The 25,081-nt window shown below is 40.0% G+C and overlaps 1 protein-coding gene across 14 annotated transcripts in view; it reads left to right on the forward strand.

Annotated features, from left to right (window-relative positions):
- The window catches only part of mecom (MDS1 and EVI1 complex locus), a 211,169-nt gene that overhangs the window by 82,204 nt on the left and 103,884 nt on the right, over positions 1 to 25,081 (forward strand). For all 14 annotated transcript variants that reach the window (XM_051862367.1, XM_051862369.1, XM_051862375.1 and 11 more), the window contains exon 2: positions 5,884 to 6,239. In XM_051862367.1, the coding sequence (XP_051718327.1) occupies positions 5,884 to 6,239 (356 nt within the window). The remainder of the gene's footprint in view (positions 1 to 5,883; positions 6,240 to 25,081) is intronic.

The raw sequence follows: 25,081 nt of genomic DNA on the forward strand, positions 1-25,081 counted from the left end.
TTAAAAGCTCAGGGTTTGAAGACTGAGGCCAACTAGCTTTCACTCTCTCTGTGGGCAGGGGCAATTTTAAATGGCACGGCTCAGATGATCGTTATGGCCTCTCGTGCTTAGCGGATCCACAGGCGTGCGGTGGAGGCCTTAACCAGGTCCTCAGCTGTCATTTTAAAGCATGCAGATGCGTTTGCGTGTGTGCGTGTGTGCAATGCCACAAAGTAAAATATTGTAAATGGCACAAGACGACATCTGGAAAGACTTAGCGCTCTCAGATCACCTGTGATTCAGAGTCAGGAGTTTGAAAGAAATATGATTTTAGACAGTGTCTACACCACTCTTGTCTATTTTTTATTTTAATACCTTGATGATATTATTACCATAACAACTTGCATGAAAAGTTGTAGTATCTGAGGTTTTCTTACATTCAAACATGTCACCCAACCATCTTACTTTAGAATTCACTTCTTGTCTTTGCTGTAAATCATAGGAACAGAAGGAAAGATGAACTGTTAATGATTAGCGAGAATCTTTAATCTGTCAGATTTCTTCCTTCTATAAACCACATTGAAAAAAATTCATCCAAATCTGCCATCTCCCCTACTGTAATATGACTATTAAAGTCAACATGATATCAAAATTGATCCATTTACTCCCATAATGCACGTTCCTGGATTTGTTTGTCTTTATAATCTTTTTTTGAAATACGCTACCCTTCAAAAGTTTGGGGTCAGTAAGATTTTTTAAAAAGAAATTAGTACTTTTATTCAGCAAGGATGCATTAAATTGATCAAAAGTGACAGTAAAGACATTTATAATTTTCCAAAAGATTTCTATTTCAAATAAATGCTGTTATTTTGAACTTTCTATTCATTAAAAAATCCTGGAAAAATGTATCAAGGTTTCCACAAAAATATTCAGCAGCAACTGTTTTCAATGATTTCTGAAGGATCATGTGACACTAAAGACTGAAGTAATGATGCTGAAAATTCAGCTTTGCCATCACAGGAATAAATTACCTGTTTGTTTTTTTTGTTTTTTGTTTTTTTTACTGTATTTTAGATCAAATAAATGCAGCCTTGGTGAGAGACTCAACAGACATTAAAGTGGTCATGAACTGCATTGTTTTATAATGTTTCCTGGGGTGCACTTATGATGTTAGTATGCTTTTTACATCAAAAATTTTCATAATTTAGAAATAAAAGGCATTTTTCCTACTCTGATTTTAGCCCTCTTATTTGTACGCTCTGTCTTAAGGGGTGTGTCAGCTGTGAGACTTCAGTGTAAACGCCCACTGCTGTGATTGGCTAACATCTTTGCAATATAAAATAGCTAAGTATTACTCTCTCGAAAACTTTTAGCATGTTTTTACTATTACAGCTCTCAAGGTTAAATAATCATGAGAAGTGTTGATTATAGCATTACACTTAAATATTAAATAATAAAAATTACTTAAATATGCCGTTATATTTAGATTGTGGCATGAAAGGTTGCAGTGATGAACAGTGAAGCCGATCACTGACATGTTGTTGAGCGCATGAAAGCAGTGATCTCGTCATTGCAACTCAGTTTCTGCACACTAACAAATGCTTTCATCATAACTAACATTGCAAATGTGATTTACCTAAGAGATTCGTTGAATAAAACAGGAGTTTTGTCGAAGTCCAGAACTCAGTCACTGATAAACTCACGCTGTTTGATTGACAGCTCCAGTGATTGTAAAGGGAGCGTTCTTTGTTCGTTTTCTTTATATAATTTAATCACAGTTTAAATAACAGATCATTTTCATCCTACTAAGAGAAACAACATGAAGTTGACCGTTTAGTCACTGGTTTGATTTACTGACACATAGACAAAGAACATGTGACTGTACATGAATCATTACATACATTAGAATTAACACAGTTACTTACATGTTGTCACATTACTGTCGAGTCCATATCGTAAAAGTCTGTTTGCAAAGACTGCGCCGAAATGCAGCTGATTTACTAAAGAATCCACAGTGAAATACCGAATACAAATAAAAAAAGCTCAACTGAGACATTCGCATTGTTGAAAATAAATAACCATATTTGTATTAAGATCCTTTGAAAGGTAATGTTATTTTTATCCTGTATCGCTCTTCTCTCCTCTCACTAACTAACGCTAACATTGCAACGATGAAGTAGGCGTTGATTTCTTCTGCGGAGGTGGTGTTTCACCTATCTGATAAATAGGCACATTCCATGATCAGTCGTTCGCGGGGCCTGGTTTCAATAAAAGCTTTTATTGGACAAACAAGGAAGTTTTCAGTTCTGAAACTTACAGGATATTCTTATAGTATGATGACCTCTTATATATCAAAAGCTCAAGGAAAAGTTGATTTCTCAATTACCACTTTAAAACATTTTACCGACCCTAAACTTTTGAATGATAGTGTATAATAACTCTGAAATTGCTTTCACGTTCACTTTAATTGCTTATCTAACACTGCAAACATATCTTAATGTGGAATGTGAAGGATTTGTCATATATAATATGTAATTTTTCTCAACTTCCTCAATCAACATTTCCTTGTTCATGTTTCATGTTTAATATGCATAATGTTCCAATGAGCTTTCGTTGTAGACGGGGCTAATATGAAAACAATTGTCACACCTTGTTGGAGTACATTGTTATGGAGAATTTGTAATGTGAGTGTTTATTGCATATTTATCAATCATCATTTGTCGGATAATCTGAAGAAAGGTGAGTAGGACCAGAGCATGTCCTCCTTAATATTTTTAACTCTAGCCTTTATTTATTATCTTTTAATACCTTCAAATTACACTATTAGTGAAATTTATGCTCTGCACTAGTGAAAAGAAGAGTAGGAGATGCTCATTAATGTGGCGTTGTGAACAGAATGACCGTGACTCTGAAGGCACCGTGTAGCGTAGATCCCCACTGAGTGTTAGGAATGTGAGGAGACAGGAAGATGTGCAGGAGCGCCGGCCCAGCCCTCATTAGCACTCACCACTACCTGTCACAACACGTTAGCCACAGCATGCTAGCCACAGTATGTTAGCCCCGCCGTGACTTACGCACAGCAGGTTAGCTCCAAGCGTGTTAGCAACGGCACATTAGGTAGAGCATGTTAGCACTGTGTGTTAGCTTTTAGCTGCAGACTCTCAGGTCCCAGTGCGTTAGTGATACCGGCGGTTCAACTACCATATTTATACGCATTTGCCGAAAAGGTTTTGTCTCAAGAATTTTAAGTAAAAGCAGGTTTTATGTCAGAGCTCAAACCCTTATCGCTTTGGGAGCACCATGTTAACAGCACTTGTGCTACCACTGCACCATGGCCTCAATAAGAGAAAAGTGTTTTCTGAAGCTGAAGAATTGATTATCTTCAAACAGGTTTCCCAAGCCCAACACACGGCAACACTGACTCAACCAATGGAATGAGTTTGGGGCGGGACTATCTTTTTTTGTCCATTCAATAGGAGCTCGTCTCTCCTATGATGAGCTCCTATTGAATTAGAATTACAGTTTTTACGGGTGCTCGTGAAGGCATCAACAGGCTAAATGTAGGCAACTTTCAATAAAAGGTCAAACAAGGAATACTTTCAGCTGTGTTGCTATGTGTCATGAGAGTAAGCAACTAAGCAGCTATTACACTCAAATGTATCTACGCCAGGTGCATTTTTGATATAACGCGCCACCCAGCATACCCGTTTATAAAAGTCACCGCTTGCCACTGGTATACAGTATTATATACTTGAAACCCAGAAGGAATGGTATTTAAGGACAGACAATATGAGGACATCAGCCACGTGCAGGTTTTCCTCTCCGAGTAGAGCAAGAGGTCACAGGACACCAGACGACATCCTCCCTGTATTCAACTCATAATTAACCTAAACATCTACAGCATCTGCTGTTTTCACACTGAATCCTCTTCACTAGGGTCAATGGAAAAAAATGGGGAAAAGGAAGCATAAAAGTGTTGGGGGCTGCATAGTGAGTCCAAGGATCGGTCAGCTCTTCCCACTGGAGATTTCCCCCTCCCTTGTATCCAAACAATCTGAAGCGGGCCTCAGGAGGAGGATGACAGGGTGTAACCGGCGAAGCAGCGAAGATGATTATCGCCCCAGACACCTTCTTATCCAGACTGGATTAATTGTTATCACAGACACAAACCACTTTCCCCTGTGTTTGTTTAACAGCTCTAGTGCTCAAATATTTTTTTATGCCACTATGTATATTTACTCATATCTGCAGAGGTCACATACATGGGCTGGTTGTGGTTTGAAAGTGCGGGTTTTCAAAAACAAATAAAAAGTAGTAGGCTTACTTAACTTTTGAATAGTGCTGCAACTGTACTGGTACAATACAATGTCTGAAACTGTATTATATTGGTTGTTGGCACTTGATAATTAGTCTTAGTGTTGAATATTTATCTTTTCATTTACATCCAGGTAGGCTACCTGTTATCATTTTTTGAAATTCCTATAAAGACAATAAATGGAAAAAATACTTGCAGATATTATTTACTGATTCATAAGATGGAGAATTTTGTTAAACTGTTTTCCTGTTTATTTCTTTAAATCTGGTTTAAAGCAATCTAGACTGAATAAAGCACTATTTATAAATAAACTTGATTTACAATCCCTTTGCAGTTACTGCTCTTATTTTATATATAATTTTAAAGAATTTTAAACCTAAAGTTAATGTCCAACATGGATGATGTCTGTTTGACAGCTCACTCAGTGAAGTTATTGACGTTTGAAGTTTTGTTGTTGGGACATGCCTTTTCGCATGAACTTTTTACATTTACATAAGGATATAACTGTAAAATGTAAGTGGGGAAAAGCAGTAAGCGATTTCTCAGAAAGATGTTGATATTTGAAATCTCCAAAACAAACACACCCCTACCCAAAAGGATCAAACCCCTATCTTGATAGCTCTGCCCCCAAATTCATGAAAATGCTATTCAACATGCCCCCCCCCAATTCATTTTAATGTGCTTATAATGACATGCGAAGGATAAAACCAGTGGGATTTATGAACGCGAGGTCCCAAAGTTGAAGCTGTAATACAATTTGTTTGCCACTAGAGACACCAAATAGAATAGGTTGTTTGCACATGATAGCATTGCTGTGGCACGAAATGCGGCTGGAGGGCAGGAAGTGATTTTTCTATATAGGAATCACTATCACAAACTCAAAATTCCTATGTTTTGCATCATTTATGGCTGCTCAAATCGATCAAACCAAGAAACCACAAGGATCTTTTATCGTTTACGTAACTTATATCATTTTTTTTACTTTAAAAGTTGTCGCCTTTAATAGCATTTTGTGACTGCTGATAGTGAAATTAATATGGATACCCTGAACAATTATGTGAGTTCCTATTGCAATTCTTGATTCAAAATGAATGACCTACAATGGTGACATTTTTCACACTCACGACAAAATCAAAAATACTGCCCTTAACGTCACTAGCAGAAAGGCAGAATAAACAAACCAGACTAGAACTGAACACGGCGTGACGGCAGCTTCACATTCTCTATATCTACTGCCTTGATGGCAGGCAAGTCTTTCAATTCAGTAGAAAAATTGCTCCTCTTCATAACATATGGATCACATCCAACATATGTGGTGATTTTTTTGTTTATATCTATCTTTTGAAATAGTGTCTAAACCGCTACAATACAGACTTTCCTATGTCTTCCATTCTGTTTCTTTACTTCCTGCCCTCCAGCTGAATTTCGCGCGTCATCAGAACCACGTGATTGCAAACAAGCTATTGCTCAAATAAATGGCTTGTCCATTTCCATTCGTTTAGTCAGTAGGCCGATTGTACTAAATTGTACTAAATTGTACATTTAACTGCTAAATTCTCACAACATGAAATATGTCTATTCTTGTTTAGGAGATGGAGAGGACTTTTCTCTTTTTGCCTCTGATGACCTGGAGGAACTTGGCGGAGTGTCTGATGCAGATCCAGTCCCATCGGCCACTGCTAATGACCTTCCTTCCCCTGGCCTATCAGGTGATACGGCCTCCCCAGTCACCCCCTCCCCCTTCCACCCATCGTTCCACACTTCAGTGTACCTGGCCGGGGATGGGGTCGAATCGGTGCCCCCAGACTTTGAGGTCCGCGAGTCAGCCGTTACCAGAGGAAATCTGGGTGTCTGGAGCCGGAGGAGACTGGAGGTGGGAGAACATCTTGGACCCTACGAGGGAACTTCAAGACACAGCCCAGAAAATGCCACCCAGGCATGGGAGGTAGGATCAAACAATACATTTGAGATGTGTTCCTCTACAGTAGTCTGATAGCAGCCTTTTTCAGATAAGAAAATCCTCACACGGTTGGAGACAAAGCGTGCAGATAACATGGGCTCATGGGCCGCTGTTATGACTGAGGGTTTCGCTGTCATCAGTAGCGAGGTAGTGTGATTAACCCTGGCCCTCATGTTTTATGGTGAAGCACCTCTACTCGGCTCTGTGATCTTACACTAACCCCAGTTAGAGCAGTTGCCGTAATCCCATTAGTCACAATTACTAGACAGGCTTTTGGTCAATGTTATGCCAATTACATAACATAAATGTCCTTAAGTCTTTTTAATGCCACTTAAGTCTAAAAATATGTACAGAAGATTTCACATGCTTATTTGTCACTGCAAAACAGGGTTGTGTGCCATTCTGGACTGATTTGAGAATGGCTTTTAAATTGCAGCTCAGTTGCTGAATTTGGATTGAGGTAGAAAGCAGGAAACAGAATTGCAAGTTGAATTTAAATGCAAGGAAGCAGAATTAAAATAAAGTGAAATTGTAAAACTAGAAAAGTAAAGTTTGTGTAGTCTGACTGCTGTCTGCATGTATTGCTTTAGTCTGTTTTTTAGTGCGATGACCTTGTTCAGACACTAGATATATTTTATTTACCGACAGATTAGAGTGGCCAATTCTCTCCCTATGCGATGGGGTCAATGACGTGACAGGTCATTTTTTTTTGTCCAAAGGCCTTAATAATAATAAAAAACAAAGATATGACATCCAAAGTATGTAAGGTAGTACAACTTGATCTCTTTTATTGAATCCAAAAGGTTTTAATTATATTTTGCTACATATAAAGGTATTTTAAAGATTTTGAAGTGTCAAAAGGTCATTCGGTTTAACCGTCTAAAAATGTAGTAAATGTATATATTTTTTATTCTGGCATGATTTTATAACATCATATATCAACATAGTGCAAAATTGTATTAAAATTATATTTACAAGTCATTGCTTTGTCATGAGAAAGAATGTCCGGAAAAATGAATTTCATTGATGTCATTCGGAGTAATCAATATTAAAGGGACCATTTTGGATCAAGTCATGCGGTCAATATCATGTGACAGGATGTGACATCATTCAGACACCTGCAAAGGACCACATAGTCGTGAAGCAAAGTAACTAACTCTCCCTTCAATTTTCAAAATTCATGTTTTCACTTGATCATACGCATGTCCCGAAACATCAGGTCATTCAGTACAACCGCTATAAAACATGGAAAATGTTGTAATATTTTAAAAACATTAAAAATGTTTGATTGTCCTTTTGCTAGCTAGCTAGATATCAGTCTGTTAGCGTTGTTTGAAAATATCGTCATTGGGTATAACCAAAAGTGTAATTTGGTAAAACCGAAATTTTGGTTAAACCGAATGACTTTTTTGGTGACAAATTTTGTCCATCTTGTAATAAATGACAAAAGCAGTGTTAATTGATTATAAAAACCACATAATCTCATTGTTAGCACTTAATACAACTTCAAAATAAATTATATCTTCTTTATATTTTTTGACACTTTTGAAAAACCTTATTCGTCATCGACCCATTGTCATCATAGTGGGAGGAGTTAGACTTTCCAAACTCAATTAAAACCCGAGGCTCATAAATCCTACTTTTTAGCCAGGTTAAAGACCGCCCCTACTCGTGACTGCCCTGTCTGTCAGATATCAGTCAGTCTACTCTCCCAGTCGAAACCAGGTCACAGGACAAGGCCAGAGGTCGAGTGTTGTCTTAGTCAGGGTCATTTTAGGCTAATTTCGCCTGGCTGGAGAGGTCGCAGGAGGAGTATTAGGCTAATTGAACATTTAAATAGACTCGTCCTGCTCTGATAAAGAAACTCTTGAAGAACGACCATTCAGTATTAAAGAAAAGGTTTATGATATTGACATTATCTGTAAAGTAGTAGCTGTAAGCACACCTTGCAGTATTTTTAAGCAATAGTTTGAGCACTACTAAAGCAGAACTGCTTGTACACACTTTAGTGCCCTGTGAATTATATGTGTTCAGCTTTTATGATATGTTTATTTATGATTAATTCTGGTCTGCTCGGGTCGGATTTTGGTTCTGTTTGTATGGCGATGATTTAAACGTTAATAACCAGTTCCAGGCTGTTTTTTAGAGGCGTTTTTGTCAGGACGTGGTATTATGGTTTAAGTTTGGTTGGCATATGTAATTATGGTTAACTTTGACTAAATGCTGTTGAAAGGTTTGAATTTGTTCTTGTGACTGTTCTTGTTGGAAAACAAAATGGTTAAACTTGCATTTTAATCTGACTTTTTTCACTTTGTAAGTTGTCTTTTCCCTCCTCAGCATGGCAGAAATCTTACATGTGCAAACATTAGGTTTTAATATGATTGAAAAGGCAGCTGTCTCCCAATGGTAGATTTACAGTCTCTTGAGCAAGCACTCTCTCTCTCTTTCTTGCTGTCTTTCTTTCTTGTTCATTCTCTATGGAAGGAAACGAAGGAGAAAAAAGGGTTTCATGAATTTTAATCTATCTGTAATTTATTGCATGCTTGAATAATATGTATTTAAGAAACTGAGAAGCTACAGAGAGAGAGATGGGGGACGGATGACAGCGTGGCGCGGCAGTGCTGTATCACTATGTTTAATTAGCTGGCTGACAGCGGCCCATAACTCTCTCCATTAAGTAAATAAGTTGTAAAGAATGTATGATGAAGTGCCGCATTATTCAGAGGGGATATTCAATGATGACATGGACACATTAAATATGGTAAATGGCATTAAGCGTATCTCCCTGCCTTTCCCACTCATTCTCCTCTGCACCCCCCTCCCTCCATCCCACCGAGTGAGAAGCCGTCAATATGCCAATATGCAAGAGACTGTAAAAATAAAATTGATTTGGTAAATGCGAGTTAAGATAGATCTGTTTGCTTTCATCATCAGTTTTGCCGTGTGGAAGAGTGATGTCACCGGCTGGGGTACGATAAAGACCGAACCCATCTGGAGGCTTTGATGAAGTGCGTGTGTGTGTGTGTGTGTGTGTGTGTGTGTGTGTGTGTGTGTGAGGGAACAGACGGTCAAAGCACAAGTGCTGTAATGTTTGTACGCATCTATATGAGCCTGATTGTGTGATTGTGTACAGGTGTTTGATTGTAAGTTTGTGTGATTGTGTGAAGGTTTATGCTTCTGTGATTGTGCCCAAGTGTTTTTGTAATTGTGTACAAGTGTTTGATTGTTGGTTAGTGTTCCGATTTGGGGAAAAAATCCAATTGAAATTTTTCTGGTAAAATATAAGCAACCCAGATGCAGAGATGAGTTCTTGTGGAGCAGCGTTTACTGTGAACCAAGCCGCTCTGAGACACAGAAAACACCAGATCATGAGCTGCACGTGTAAAAGAACACAATGCTGCGCTTCACGCAGCGCATATATTAAACTGAAGCCTTTGCCATTCGATATTTGCACTAAGCCATATTATGATTTTTGTTTTGTTCAAATTATTTGTGCGGTGCTTAGTGCTTGCTTGTTTGATGTGTTTGTGTGATTGTGAACAAGTATTTGATTGTTAGTTTGTGTGAAGGTATTTGCTTGTGTGACTAAAAATGCTGTATTACCATGCCAGGTCAGTAGTTGGCGATGTCACTTTGTAAAGAAAGACTACGCGCCTGCGCACATACGCAATCTTTTACAGATAACTCGCACCAAACGTGCATGTCTATACACTAAACACTTAATAATACTCATGTGCGTGCTGTCACAGTTTCACAGATCCACGTTTTTGCTGTTTACACAGAGATGATAACGGTATCGTTTTCAAAAACGTGCACTTTGAAACCGTTTTCAAAAGTTTGCGGTTTTAGGCCCCCAAAATGCCATTATTGTGTAAATGGATGGCTAAAACATGTAAAAAAAAAAAAAAAAAAAAATGTCTGTTTTTAGTTTAAAACTGCATAGTGTAAACAGCCCCTTTGTTTGTGTGATGGTGTGCAGGTATTTATGTGATTTTGTACTGGTGTTTCAGTGATAGTACACATTTATATATTCAACTGTGTGCAGGTTTTTATTTATGTGATAGTGTGTATGTTTTTGTGTGATTGTGTGCATGTATCTATTTGGGTTGGATTTTGTCAGTGGTGGAAAGAGTACCTAAAAGTTGTACTTAAGTAAAAGTGATAATTTCAATCATGACAACTCTCAGAAGATTGTTAGCATGGTAATGGATATGACAATGTTAAAGTATTTGGTCTTGGCGGAATAGATCTGCTACGCTGCTGCTGAATTGCTGCTGCTGCAGAGCAAGTACAGGAACTTGCTACTGCCAATACATACGCCGATATGCTGCTGCGAGTAAGACGTAGTGCTGCTGCACAAATAGCATATATCAATAACCCATAGCAGATCTACACAGGTGGAGCTGGGGAAGGTGGAGGATTTTAGAGGAACTCTGAAGCGCGCTGCAAACTGCTATAGTGAATGTAACCAGCCATTTAAATGTGTGAGCAACAAGCTCATTGGCTGCAGATGTGACATGGACCAATCAGCTTGTGCCAGTAGTTAGCGCTATAATTATCATCAGCTTGCATTACGGTCCCATCAGCCTGCGCCCTCTAGAGTTTCATGGCTGAACTATGTATTTACTTGAGTACAAGTAGAAGTACTGAAAAATAATGACTCAAGTAAGAGTAAATAAGTAGTTTGCTGAAAAACTACTCAAGTTACTATGTTACAAAGTACTTTACTATTATTTTTCTATTTTTACCCAAAATGAGGCGATGTTAGCAATATGGAGCAATAAATACTCTCATGTAATTTCTGTTTCATTCATACTGGAAGTCGGAGGGCGCCCTTGCGCAAAAAGCCCACAAGTGAGATTCATAGAAGTATTAAACTTATGATGTTCCAGGAAATCCCTTATATGGACATCAGATATCGCTACAGCTGAATAACATGCAGATAGAGACGTCTTGACTGATGAAACACGAAGACAATAAACACACGATTACGATGATACATCTGTGTTTATCTGTGTTCTTCAAGCCATCTCGGGTATTTTCATAAGAATGATGTATGTATATCTATAATGCAACATTGACAGTCTGTATCACAGTATAGAATTTTATAAAATAATATATTTTCTGTCTCACTCTGTGTTAAGAAGCAACATGGAACCACAGAAGCAAGTTATTTCAAACACGACTGATGTGCATGTGATTTTGGAGCAAAACATGATATTAATCTCATAAATTGACATGTTTGACTATGCTAAGCAAACATACTAGCTATTCCTGTTGCCAAGAGCGATTGTTTTATTACTAATTTTGAAAAGTAAGTTCATTTAAGATCATCTGAATGTTTTTTTTTAAAAAAAGCAAAAGCAAAAAAGGGTAAGTGAGAGGGCTGGTTAAAGAAATGAGGGATTAAAACAGTATGAATAGAAAAGTGCCAGTAAAAAATAAAGGGAGGTATGGGTTAACGTTAAATAAGATGCTCTTTTTTTCATTCTACCGAAAATGTGCTGGGAGTACACTGCTGCTATAGTAATGAACTACACTTTTACGTGCATCTGAATGACAGATAAATCATGTGCTCTTATTTCTCTGCAGTTGATAATGTTGAGGTTATTTCCATACAAAGTTTGCTTTGTACATTTAGTTTAACTGCATTGTTAAAGAGGGCAAGTTACCATTCAACTTAACTGTGTTCAAGCATTTTAAACACTGACATTGTTGTTGCTCAGTCCATTCAATAACTGAGTTCTTGTATGAGCCGAGTTTTCTATTTACTTCAACTGCTCAGTGCTATCAATGGTATGACCCATTTCAGGAGCTGCCAAAATTATAATTTAAATCAGAACATGAGTATAGCTAACTTACATTCACTAAAATATTGAAACGTTAGCGATACTGATTCAAAACCAGTGATTGAATGTCAAAGCGTGGTTTGAACGCCCCACCCCCCAGCTGAACTGGAAGTTTTGATTGGTTTTGCACCCAAGTCAGACCTATCAGTTATTGGCTGAAGCGCAGGGCTTCACCGCAGTAGTCTGAAAAGTGCCAGCTCGTCCTGTTGCTCCGTCAGCACCTTTGTCTAAGTACTTTGTACTTTTGGTCAAAAATAAATGTACTTTATTTTTATTCAACTCAAGTAAAAGTAAAAGCAGCACAATTTAATTATTTAATTTGAATACGAAAGTATTTGTAATTAGTTATTTTCCACCTCTGGATTTTGTGTAGGTGTTTGATTTACAGCAATGTTTTGTTGATTATGCACCAGCTTTTGTTTGAGTGGTCAAGTGCAGTTTTTGTGTGATTGTTTACATGTATTTGTTTGGGTGATTTTGTGCAGGCATTTGTTTGATTATGCAGAGGTGTTTGTTTGTGTGATCGTGTGCATATATTTGTGTGTTTGTTTTGTGTCTGTATGCAACTAAAAGTATGTGTGCGCATGTGAGTTTTTGTCTGTAATTGTGTGTCTGGGACAACTTTTTATGTTTGCACAGCTGTGTGTGACATTGTGGATGATATATGTGTGCCAAAGTGATTTTTTTGTGTGTGTGCAAATTGTGCATATGGATTGTTTGTGTATGTGTATGTGTGTGTATTAGAAGGTCCATAACTGTCCATGAGGGAGGTTTGTCACTGAAGAGGTCAGAATCTCTCTGAACCACCATCATAAATTCAAACCTTTACTCCTTGTGTTGTGTGTGTGTGTGTGTGTGTGTGTGTGTGAGTAATGAAAGCTGGTGAGTTACGAGTTGAGATGACTTCAGTAAATAAAAAAAACACCTGCCTCACCAACACAAACACACATACACAACGCACAAAAAGCCATTTTGCGTTGAAGTTTTGAAGCAGTCTGATTTTTTAGGACAGGTCACTGTGTGCTGACCCTGCAAAGGTGTGTGTGACCTTATGTTGTATTTGTGTGTATGAATATAAGTGTATATGTGTGTGTGTGTGGCAGTGAGGGGGTGTCCAGGAGCTTTTGTGCACCTTTTGAGTACAGGGACATAGATGGAGGGGACGTAGGAGATTAGCCCCGTGTGTGTGTGTGTGTGTGTGTGTACGTGGCTGGAGATTAAGAGTGTGTGTGAATAGGGGTGAGGGATTAGGCCTCCTCAGCATGCCTGTCCCCACACTCCTCTGTCTTTTCATCCCGCTATCCTGCTCTCCAACTTCTCTCTCATTCTGTCTGTCTCTTTTGTGCTGGAACCTTCTCTTTCTCTCTCTCTGTCCCTTCTGTCTGTCACTCTCCCGCTCCCGTCCGCTCAATCTGTCAGTCTTCCTCAGAAATATTTATCCGCTCCTTGTCTTCCCTCATTCTTCCCTTCCGATATATATTCCTCCTCTCTTTTTCAGGGCCCGAAAGGAAGTTTAATCCCTGTCTCAGGGAAACTGACCTCACACACACAAGCCATTCAGAAAGACTTCTAAAACTCATCTCATGTGTTTTTATGAAGCATTATGTTTTAAAGTATTCACTGAGAACGCTTCCACTGTTTCACCCGCTCATTCTCAGGAGGATAGAGAGAAGGAGCGAGAGAGAGAAAGAGGCTTCCTGTATTGGGACTCGACTGGCCTACAGTACACAATACTGGCACAGTTTCACTGCCACTCTATTTAAAGACAACATGAAATCAACACTGACTTTATTTTCTTGCTGTACACAAATCAGCAGTGCACATTAATCTGCATAAAACAGGAAATGTTAGTTTCTGTAATCTTTCAACAAAGTTTAATCATTTTCTCCAGGCCATGTGAATGGGGAAAAGTAATTTTAACCAATAATTTCCCAACATCCTGACATTCATACTTTGCAAATACAATTTGATGTGGTTTTTAAAGCGTTAGTTCACCCAAAAATGAAATTTCTGTCATTAATTACTCACCCTCATGTCGTTCCACACCCGTAAGACCTTTGTTCATCTTCAGAACACAAATTAAGATATACAATATATCCAAGAGTATTGGGACACCCCTCCAAATCATTGAATTCAGGTGTTCCAATCACTTCCATGGCCACAGGTGTATAAAATCAAGCAGCTAGGCATGCAGACTGATTCTACAAACATTTGTGAAAGAATGTTTCGCTCTCAGGAGCTCAGTGAATTCAAGCGTGGTACCGTGATAGGTTGCCACCTGTGCAATAAGTCCATTCGTGAAATTTCCTTACTACTAAATATTCCACGGTCAACTGTTAGTGGTGTCATAACAAAGTAGAAGCAATTGGGCACAAAACTTCGTGTGGCCTTCAGATTAGCTCAAGAACAGTGCGTAGAGAGCTTCATGGAATGGGTTTCCATGGCAGAGCAGCTGCATCCAAGCCTTACATCACCAAGTGCAATGCAAAGCGTCGGATGCAGTGGTGTAAAGCTCGCTGCCACTGGACTCTAGAGTAGTGGAGACGTGTTCTCTGGAGTGACCAATCACGCATCTCTGTCTGGCAATCCGATGGACAAGTCTGAGTTTGGCGGTTGCCAGGAGAACGGTACTTGCCTGACTGCATTGTGCCGAGTGTAAAGTTTGGTGGAGGGGGGATTATGGTGTGGGGTTGTTTTTCAGGGGTTGGGCTTGGCCCCTTAGTTCCAGTGAAAGGAACTCTTAATGCTGCAGCATACCAAGACATTTTGGACAATTTCATGCTCCCAACTTTGTGGAAACATTTTGGGGATGACCCCTTCCTGTTCCAACATGACTGCGCACCAGTGCACAAAGTAAGGTCCATAAAGACATGGATGAGCGAGTTTGGTGTGGAGGAACTTGACTGGCCTGCACAGAGTCCTGACCTCAACCTGATAGAACATCTTTGGGCTGAATTAGAGCGGAGACTGCGAGCCAGGCCTTCTCGCCAACATCACTGCCTGACCTCACAAATGCGCTTCTAGAAGAATGATCAAAAATTCCCATAAACACACTCCTAAACCTTGTGGAAAGCCTTCCCAGAAGAGTTGAGGCTATTATAGCTGCAAAGGGTGGGCCAACTCCATATTAAACCCTATGGGTTAAGAATGGGATTTCATTAAAGTTCATGTGCACGTAAAGGCAGGCGTCCCAAAACTTTTGGCAATATAGTGTATATTTGATTTTTTTTTTATCCTCCATAGAAAGCAACGAAATTACCACATTCAAGGTACAGAAAAGTAGTAAAAACATAGTTAAAATAGTCAATGTGACTACAGTGGTTCAACATTAATGTTATGAAGCGACGAGAATACTTTTATTGCGCCAAAAACAAAAAACAAAATAACAACTTTATTCAACAAATTCGTCTCTCTCCAGGTTCTATGTTAAAACGCCAGCTTTTTTGGTCCGGGCCAAAAAAAGAAAATAATACATTTAGTCCTGGTTTGCTTAGCATTCACACTGTCATTTTTAAGACCGAACATAAAGATTAAAAAAAAAAAAAACGTATTTTGCGACGGAACTTACGAACATCCAAAACAATGCTGTGTTCTGGGCTAAATGCGCTGGTTGTATGTGCGTACATATGGTGTTTTGACCAGCAGAGAACTCGTGAAGAGTTTATAAAAGAGTCAAAACAGTGGCAGGAAGTGGACCGTGACTCACCTTTTCAGGAGTCTCGGTCCACTTGTTTGGTGCACACCAGGGTTTGGATGGCAGCATTCACACTTAATCAAATGAAACGCACTAACAGAGTAATCACACTAGAGTTTGTTTTAATCGAACCAAATCTGCTAATTGTGAACACACCCTAAGGCTGTGTTCACATTGTCATTTTTTGGGGATTTGTGAGTCTCGAAATGAACAGTTCAAACAGCAACTTACAGTGGCGTCTCGAAAATGTCTGTATGAATGTGCAATGGGAGTCAAGCCATTCTCTTACCAGTAACCATAGTGAATAATCCATAAAAATGAAAAGTCATCACTTTTGATACGAGAAGAGTCCGCAAATAAATCCATCAAATCTTCATTAACTAACAGAAGCTTTTATATCAGGTGGAGAGCATTTGAGTCGCGCATAGAACACAAAACTGATGGGAGCAGTTCCGTTGGAGAACAGTGACTGGATCTAAAACCTTCCGAAAGTTACCGAAACAAAAGATGAAAAACTGCACTACATGGTAGACATGCGTTTGTGCAGCACAGAGCTGCTCTCTCGCACTGTATGACGTGACAAACATCTAGCTGTGCGATCCGGTTCCGTTCACACAGTGCAGGTTTTCCGAGAATGCAGTTTTGAGTCCTGAAAATTTATGGGCGTGAGTTCGGTTATAGAATGCGGTTGTCACTACTGTAAATAACTGAACTGTGTGTGAACGTGACCATATTAAGGACTCAAATACAGAAATGACAACTGTATTTTGTTGCTGTGTGAATGTGGCCTTGAGCGACAAAAAGCGAAAAAAAAAAATGAAAACGTTTACACAGTCTTTATCACAGTTTATCCGTTTTACTCCACAGACACCATGTGATGACACAAATGTGGAATATTTCTCACATTAACCACCAAAATTATTTCAATTAAAATTTTTGTGATAGGTGCAATTTCTGAGAAACTGAGATTTGCTAATGTAAACGCTGTTTGTCACAAATATATTAGCTACATATCCCCAAAACAAATATAAATCTAAATATGTCATTCATTTTAATGTGTTATATTGTATTATTTTGTTACTCTTCAGTCACAAACAAACCAACTGTATGAGAAAGCAAAAATAAAAAGGATTATGAAAATCAGCTGGCTTACAAGACAGCAGTTTTTGCTTCTCGCTCTCTCTCTCTCTCTCTCTGTTTCTCAGCAGGGTGGGGAAGCCAGGGCTTAAATACTTGTAGAGATGGTATACAAATGATTGTGGGACGAAGGCACTTTTATAGCAAGGTAAGATGTGTGCGTGTGACACAATGGCAGGTGAGGGGGGTGTCTCAGAAGGTCGTGACCTCATTAGATGTGTAAGAATGGGGGTGTATGTTTGGGTCTGGGGGGTGTACCTGGTCAAAAGCTCTGTGGGAAGGAGAAGGTGGGCTTTCATTAAAATGAACCCACCTCTTCCTGTCTCTCTCTCACTCGCTCTACACAAAACAAGAATGGCGACCTGCTGCGGGGTCTCCAAAAGACTCACACACACGCATAAGGAGACGCACATCTCTTCACACACTCATGAGGTTTCCATTACAAATGTGGGAAACATGGGCAAGTGTATTTTGTTGCGGATCAATGAAACTTCACTATGCTGATATCAGCAAACTTTGCTTGAGGAAATCAAATTTAGTTGTTTTTAACCTCTGTTTAAAACCCAAGCCTTCTGCTTCGACCACAGAGTGGCTAATAACATGTTTATCCAAAATGTGTTTTGCTAGATATCATACAGTGTTTTCATTGAAACGCAGTTGTACTCAGGATTTCCTTTCCCATAATTATTTTCCCCTCATCAGGAACACATACGTCTTAAACCAAGCAAACGTTAAAGCGACGTTCCAGACATTTACATTGGAAATCTGTTTACATCACATTGTCAAGCTGTCAATCACTCCGCCTGATGATTGCGTCAGGGTTAAACGTAAAACGTGATCGCCAGTCATTTCTGGGGTAATTTACTAATTTACAAAAATAGTTAAAATCTAAGCAGATGTGTACTGGTGACCTGGAAGCTGTTCAGTTTTTCAACAGGCATGTTTGAGAAGTCTTGACAGCGTGTTTTGATCTGCGGGGTTGCACTGGAAAGGACTCGTGCCTCTCAACGTCATGTTCATATAGCGTGGCTGAAAGCTGATGGAGAAAGTGCCGTTAATGTGAAGAAATTAGATTTTATTTCGAACATTCTTGGTTTTTGCTGGATTGTATCAGCCCACACCCTGTCCTCGCTCACTGTTCTGTCTTTTTCTTTACAGTTGTATTTTTCTGTCTCTTACCATTTTTTTTAACTATTATAGATTATAAAGTAGAATCTATTGGTGAAGATAAAGCTGAGGAATAAAAGATTGTCTAATATAGTGTAAATCATTCATAAAAGCATTTTTATGTAAATTGTCATATTCAATTCAATGAAACTTTAAAAAAAAAAAAAAAGGTTGTAGGAAAAAGAAATGTATTGTTTCATGAATGAGGCCCAATTTCTTGTATGGTTTTGTTGCCCAATTGAAAGGTGAGCTGTGAAAATTAGATCATGCTGAACGGACTGTACTAACTGTTTTAAACTTCATTAGTTTTTAAACTAAATTAAGGGTAGACATGTTTGTTAACCTTATCTGCTCACTCAGCAGAATCTTTATGTGACCATGAGGTCATTGCATGTGTGCATGTTTTCCATAAAACCGGAACATTAGTCTGGAAACTTTACAAATTTTATGTCGTGGTGGGGACATTGACTTCTGTGATTGAACTAACAGAAATGTTTTCAGCATTGATGATAATAAGAAATGTTTCTAGAGCAGCAAATCATCATATTAGAACAATTTCTGAAGGATCATGTGACACTGAAGACTAATGATGCTGAATTCAGCTTTGCCATCACAGAAATAAATTACATTTTAAAATATATTCAAATAGAAAACAGTTTTAAATTGTAATAATATTTCACAGTATTGCTGTTTTTACTGTATTTTAGATTAAATAAATGGTGAGCATAAGAGACGTCAAAACATAAACATAAAAAAAAAATCTTACCAAGCCCAAACTTTTGAAGTGGTGTAAATCTTATTATATTTACTTCAAGCTCTAACCATAATCATAAGCCCTAAAAGAAAACATTTAGGTTTTTTTTATTATTATTATTAAAAACACATTATTTCATTCCCTGAATGTTTTTGAGACAAATTGTTTCTAAAAGTAAACCCACGTGCTTGAAAACGATAAGTGAACCTTTTTACATAAACGTTTTATATTTTATTTGCATATACTTAGTTCAGATCTCTCGTTTAATCAATCTGATTTTTCCTCTAGTTTGTCCTGTTTTACCTGTTTAATCCAGTTCAGAAACCTCACACACACACACTTTCTTTGGCTCTGTGCGGATCTCTGGTTTAGTTTTGCACATTATTCTGATTTAATATTATTCTGATTTAAATAATTTTCTCGAGACATCTCTCTCTCTATGACTTCTCATTCTGTTCCTCTCTCGTGCAGACTGATACTGTTTATGAAGCACCTGAATGAGAGGAAAGTGTGTGTTTAATTGTGTGTATCAAGAGTTGTGTTTGTTGCTAAAGAGCAGTGTGTGTGTGTGTGTGTGTGTGTGTGTGTGTGTGTGTGTGTGAGTGTGTGAGGAGAGTGTGATTGGAGCTGACACAAGCTGTATTATCATGTGTTTCACGTTAGCCGGCTCTAAACTTCTGTGTGGGGTAGACAGTTCATACATGCCACTCAGTCTTAACACACACACACACACACACACACACACACACACACACACACACACACACACACACACACACACACACACACACACACACACACACACACACACACACACACACACATATACTTACCTCCTCAACTAAGAATAGAGCTCAGCAAAACAGATAGAGTTACTCAAACCTGAGGATGGAGGGAGGTGGAGGGGCAGAGAGTGAGAGAAAACGAGTGTTAGCCAAGACCTAAACAAGAAATTAAAGGAATCATTTCTTCATATCACCTTCATGTTGTTCCAAAACCTGTATGACTTTTCTGAACACAAAAGAAGACATAAAAAATGTACTGGACATTTTTTCCCCATGCAGTTACCATAAATGTGAAGTAAAGCTTTTAAAAAGCATCCAAAACCACCATAAAAAGTGGTCCGAATGACTTGTATGACATTATTCCAAATTTTCTAAAATCATATAGCTTTGTGTGAGAAACAGGACAAAATTTAGATTATGTACTGATAACTTTCTTGAGCAGTTGAGTCAGTTGAACAAATCATTCAGACTAAAATTCTGATGAGAAGCCAATGAGAGATTTTCATTATTTTATTTTATTTTATTCCCCATTTGTTGAAAAACAGCAAAAGAAATAAATTCACATAATGAGATGGAGTGAGTAAATTACAGCAAAATTAAATTTTTGGTGTGAAAGTATTCATTTAAAACAAAACCAGAATGAAAACACAGAGCTGAGTAGAAAAAGGGGAAAATAAACCATGAAAAAGATGAAGGAAACATGGAAGAGAAAGCAAGACAGACGGAACGAGAGGAAACTTGACCAAGAATTAGAGACGAAAGAGAGAGAGAGAGCGAGGGAGTAATCAGATTTTCCGGGTGGCAGCAGGTAGTCGGAGTAGGACTTTGTCCCTGGTCATCCTCTCGGATAACGGGTTAACACACACACATCCTCGCCAGTCCTTTTGGTTGGCTGTGTCAGCCCTGATCCATCAGGCAGGATTTTTCCTGGTCCGTGTGTCAGTAATGTTAGGACAGAGATCTGCTCTAATTGTTGTGGCTGGTCAAGACGAGTTACCATCTCGGGCCAACCACAGGAACAGTCTCTCCATCGGTTACCCCGGCAGATTATAACCCTGACATCCTGCCATCCACAACCTTCAAAACAAACCCCCTAAAGAGACGGGGAGAAAGAAAGAAAGAGAGAGTGAGATGTTTTTGTGTGTGAGTGAGAGAGAGACTTCCAGGGTTTCTTCTTAAATAGAGCGAGAACACATCCATCTTCCCTCGTCTTCAGATTGTCCGGACTCTCTTTTTCTCCTCCATGGCGGCGCCCTTCTTTCCTTCTCTTACTTTTCTTTATGACAGCCATTGTAACCTCTTTAGAGGGACGGGGGGAAGGCGCGCCATTGGCCGTCGCTCCTGAGCCCTGTTTGATTGACAGCGGGAGTCCGGCCAACTGCCACCCAGGACACCCAGCCATAAATCATCAGCTATGGAGCGCGCCCACTTCCTGAAGCGCTACCGCTGCCTGCAGGGGACAAAAAGCCCTTTGTGGGGGATTTTATTTGGGGAAGAAGGTTTAGGAGGTCTCAGGACAGTTTGCCAGGGCCAACCACACTGCCTGCCTCTCTGAAAAGTTGGAGCCAAAAGTAGAGAGAGACTGTGCTCATTGGCCACTCTTTGCACTCTACTGACACCAGCAGCTCTTCCAGGTGGCCCCCCTCCACGTCTGCTAAGCGTCAGACCGACACACACATCAGTCATCCAATTAAAACACACAACACAAGCACCAGACCTCTTTAGAACAAGAACAGAAAGAACTAGAACTGAAGAAAGTTCAATCGGACTGCTTTCTTTCACTTTAAAATGGGGAAAACAGGCATTTTTATCATGAAAAACAGGATAGAATAAACAATTTAGTACAGTATGTCCGTGTACTTTCACAACGCAAAGCTTCCTCTCCAGACCATTTGTGACCTGCTCTGTCATTTTGAGCCAGAAACACATTTTGAGTTGTATGCAAAAGAAAACTGTCAATAAAAACGTAATATGTTTTTCTCCAAACCGCTAATGTGATTGAGATTTAAATAGTATTTTAAAATAAGTATGATATATGATATACTTAGACTCAATTCCTCCTGTGTTCACAAGCACATCGGGCGACAAGTTTTCTCCATCAACTTTTCTCCATCGCAGTGGCTGCAGCCTTATCCCACGACAGCTGCGAATGTGCAGCAGGTGATACAGGGGGGATCACATCCACATGTGCCACCTGGTGGAATCCGGTTCATAGCCACTTGAGGGGAAGATATGTCCTGCCAAACGTGGCCGGCGTTACGCAACTATTAGGTCCAGCCTGTCGAATCCACTCCGTTGCCACACCAATTCATTTCGGATTTGGTCAGTGTAGCATATCTTGAGGATACTTCGGAGGCATCGATGATGAAAGGAATTTACCTTGTTCCGAACACAAGCCGACATGCTCCATGTTTGGCTGGCGTAGAGGACAGTTAACAGGACAGTATAAATTTGACGTTGACTGAAATGGTCGTCAATGACCATATTGGCTGCAGTCGGCAAAAGACAGCAAAGGCTTTTCCGGTCTGCGAGTGTTTGCTTCGGTGTCTCCGTTAGTGCAGACAATGCTCCCAAGGTATGTGAAGCTATTTGCAACCACAAGGGGCGTGTTGCCGACAGTCATGCACCCCATTGGGCTGACTAGGCCTACTGGCATGGATTTTTCGGCATTAATTCACAACCTGAACTTTGCAATGTCAAGATCGGCCAAGCAGTCATGGTCGGTCCAAGGGATGCCAGCCCCAACATAGTCAGTTGACTTTCTCCTCATGAATTCCATCACTGCGAGAAACAGCATGGGGATCAGAGTACATCCTTGTCGGACACCCGTCTTGATGCCGAAAAAATCTGTTCGGCCCGATTTGGTCTTAATGCAGCATGACGATTGAAAATAAAGATAAATATCTTTAAATATGTTGAGGAATGGCTCCTGTACGCCATACAGCCTCAGGATGTGCCAAAGGGAGTTGCGGTGGATACTATCGAATGCTTTGGTGAAGTCGACAAAATTAATCGATGGTTGGTTTCGATATGCAACGCCTTGTTTGATGTTTCGGAGGATAAAGATCTGGTCGCAGCATGATCGTCCAGCATGAAAACCAGCTTGTTCTTCTCTGAGTCGTTTGTCGAGGGCCACTCAGAGTCGACGAAGCAGGCTGCCACAGAACAACTTCCCAGGGACAGACAGGAATGTAAAACCAGTTTGCCAATTTGAGCAGTCTTGTAGACTCCCTTTCTTGAAGAACTGAACAATGATGCCTTTTTTCCACTCCTCTGGGACCTGTCTCGACCTCTAGCACACATTGAAGAGAGCCATAAGACGTTCGACCATCACACTGCCTCCTGCCTTGAGCATCTCCGGGGCGATCTCATCCAGACCTGGCGCTTTCCCCGAGCGCAACCCGTGGAACACTGATTTTGTTTCTTTGGGCATGATTCCGCCGGTGTCAACAACAAGATCTTCTTGAGCTATCTCCCCGTCGGAAGTCGTATCGGGTCAGCAGGTCAGGCTGGTTTAGAACCTCTCAGAAGTGCTCAACCCAACGTTGATCCTGTTCGGCCTGGGTTAAAAGGAGCTTTGAGAAACCGGGCAGTGATTATTCAGTCACTGACAGGCTTCCGTCCATCCAGAGAGGCAGTTGCATGATTAGAGAGGACTAGCCAACAGCCTGCTCATGCCGTTCTGGGAGGCACGAGTATAACACAGTCTTGCCATCTTTGACAAGGCTGCCAGTTCCATTCCATCTGACTTCTCCAAGGCCCAGTATGTCGAGTTGGTAATGGTCAAATTCCTTAAGGAGTTGCACTAATCGGCTTGCTTGAAATAACGTCCGCACATTCCATGTTGCGATACACGTAGTTGACTTGGCAGTGAAGATCGATTTCTTAATTGGACATCGGACCCCATTACTGGTTTCCTCCGACGCCATCATATTGGGTAAAATCGAACGACCTCTGGTCGGTGTATTAGTTGTAGAGATATTTGTCATTTCTTTGGCCATCAAGGTTTTACGGGGCCAGGTTGCCAGCCCAACACCCAACCCTCCTCCTTTTTCCGAGCTTGGGACTGGCACTGTCAGAGTTTCCTCTTCTAGTGGCTGAGTTCCAACTGATATAAGGAGTTCACTTAATTTACAAATGGTCAAAATACATTTGGTTTATTTTGTGTTTCTACATAAACGGCTCATAGCAACTTCTGACTAAAAATGCTGAAACAAGTCACATTTATAGAAACGACATGGTCCACCCTGATGAACAACAGTGTGCACTAGGCTGGTACATGGAGGTTAGTCAATTATTAGGTGATTTACATCTAGAAGTCTTAAATGTACAGTAGCAAAAACAGCCTGTTTACTCTAGAGGTCAGATAGAGAGTGGAAAATGGCCATGTATAATAAAATTCTGACTTTTTGGTGCAAGACTCCTTCACTAACATTGTAAGTGGACTTTAGGGATGAAAATAATATACAGAAGTGGAGAAAACACCCCTTTTAATACTTTTTATTGTAGCCAAAAAATAATCCCCTCTCAGTGGCATACTTATAAATGCTGTAGAAGTTTCAGGAACATTTTCACGCAACAATTAAATCCTCCATTGAGTTGAGCTGATGCCTGACGGTCAGGTATCGCTGGAACTGAACTGATTGTGAATTATCTGCTGTTGTGGTCAAAATCCATGTGACACGGAGGTGAACTTCCTTCAACAACAGCATCCACACCGGAGGAGATCTCCATCCCTATGTTTTCACTCATCTCTCCCTCCTTCTCGCTGTCTGTTTTTCTTTTTCCGCTACGTTGTCAGACAGAAGGAAAGACGGGCCTGTTTTCTTTTTCAATATAGATCTGAAAGAAAAGGGATACGAACGAGGGAGAGCGAGCGAAGGAGAGAGCGAGATGTGACCCTAGAGAGGTACAGACGAGAAATCCCTGACACCTCCGTAAATCTGGACGTCCCGTGTCCACCCTCCACTGCAAGTGTGTGTGTGAGTGTGTGCGCCATGAGTGTCAACCAGCCGCAAGAGGAAAACATTCCTGTGTGGTTCTCACACAAATTCAGGAGGTTTGCTCTGAAAACAAGGCCTTTCCTCACTGCTTCAGCCTTTCTCTTCCCCTCTCTCTCTCTCTCTGGCTTCAACTGTCCTCCACAGACTAGGCTGGTAGAGGTGAGGATGAAGGTTTTCATTGTGCTGCTGTTGATTCTGCATTAGGCTCGGTGTTTAGCTTTTATGATGAATATGTGCTTGAGTCTGTGCTGTTATTTTGCAGTCTCTCTGGGTCTGGCTCGCCCTCGCTCATCTCTCTCTCTCTCTCGCATACACACACGCACAAACACCTAGAGTTAGCCACATTAGCCTGATTTTTCACCCAAATGGAAATGTGTGCTGTCACATGGCCATCGCCCCTGACGATCTGCTGTCCAATCACTCACAAGCAGCCCGCCG

Source organism: Ctenopharyngodon idella, chromosome 15 (assembly GCF_019924925.1).
Source record: "Ctenopharyngodon idella isolate HZGC_01 chromosome 15, HZGC01, whole genome shotgun sequence".
NCBI classification, from domain to species: domain Eukaryota; kingdom Metazoa; phylum Chordata; class Actinopteri; order Cypriniformes; family Xenocyprididae; genus Ctenopharyngodon; species Ctenopharyngodon idella.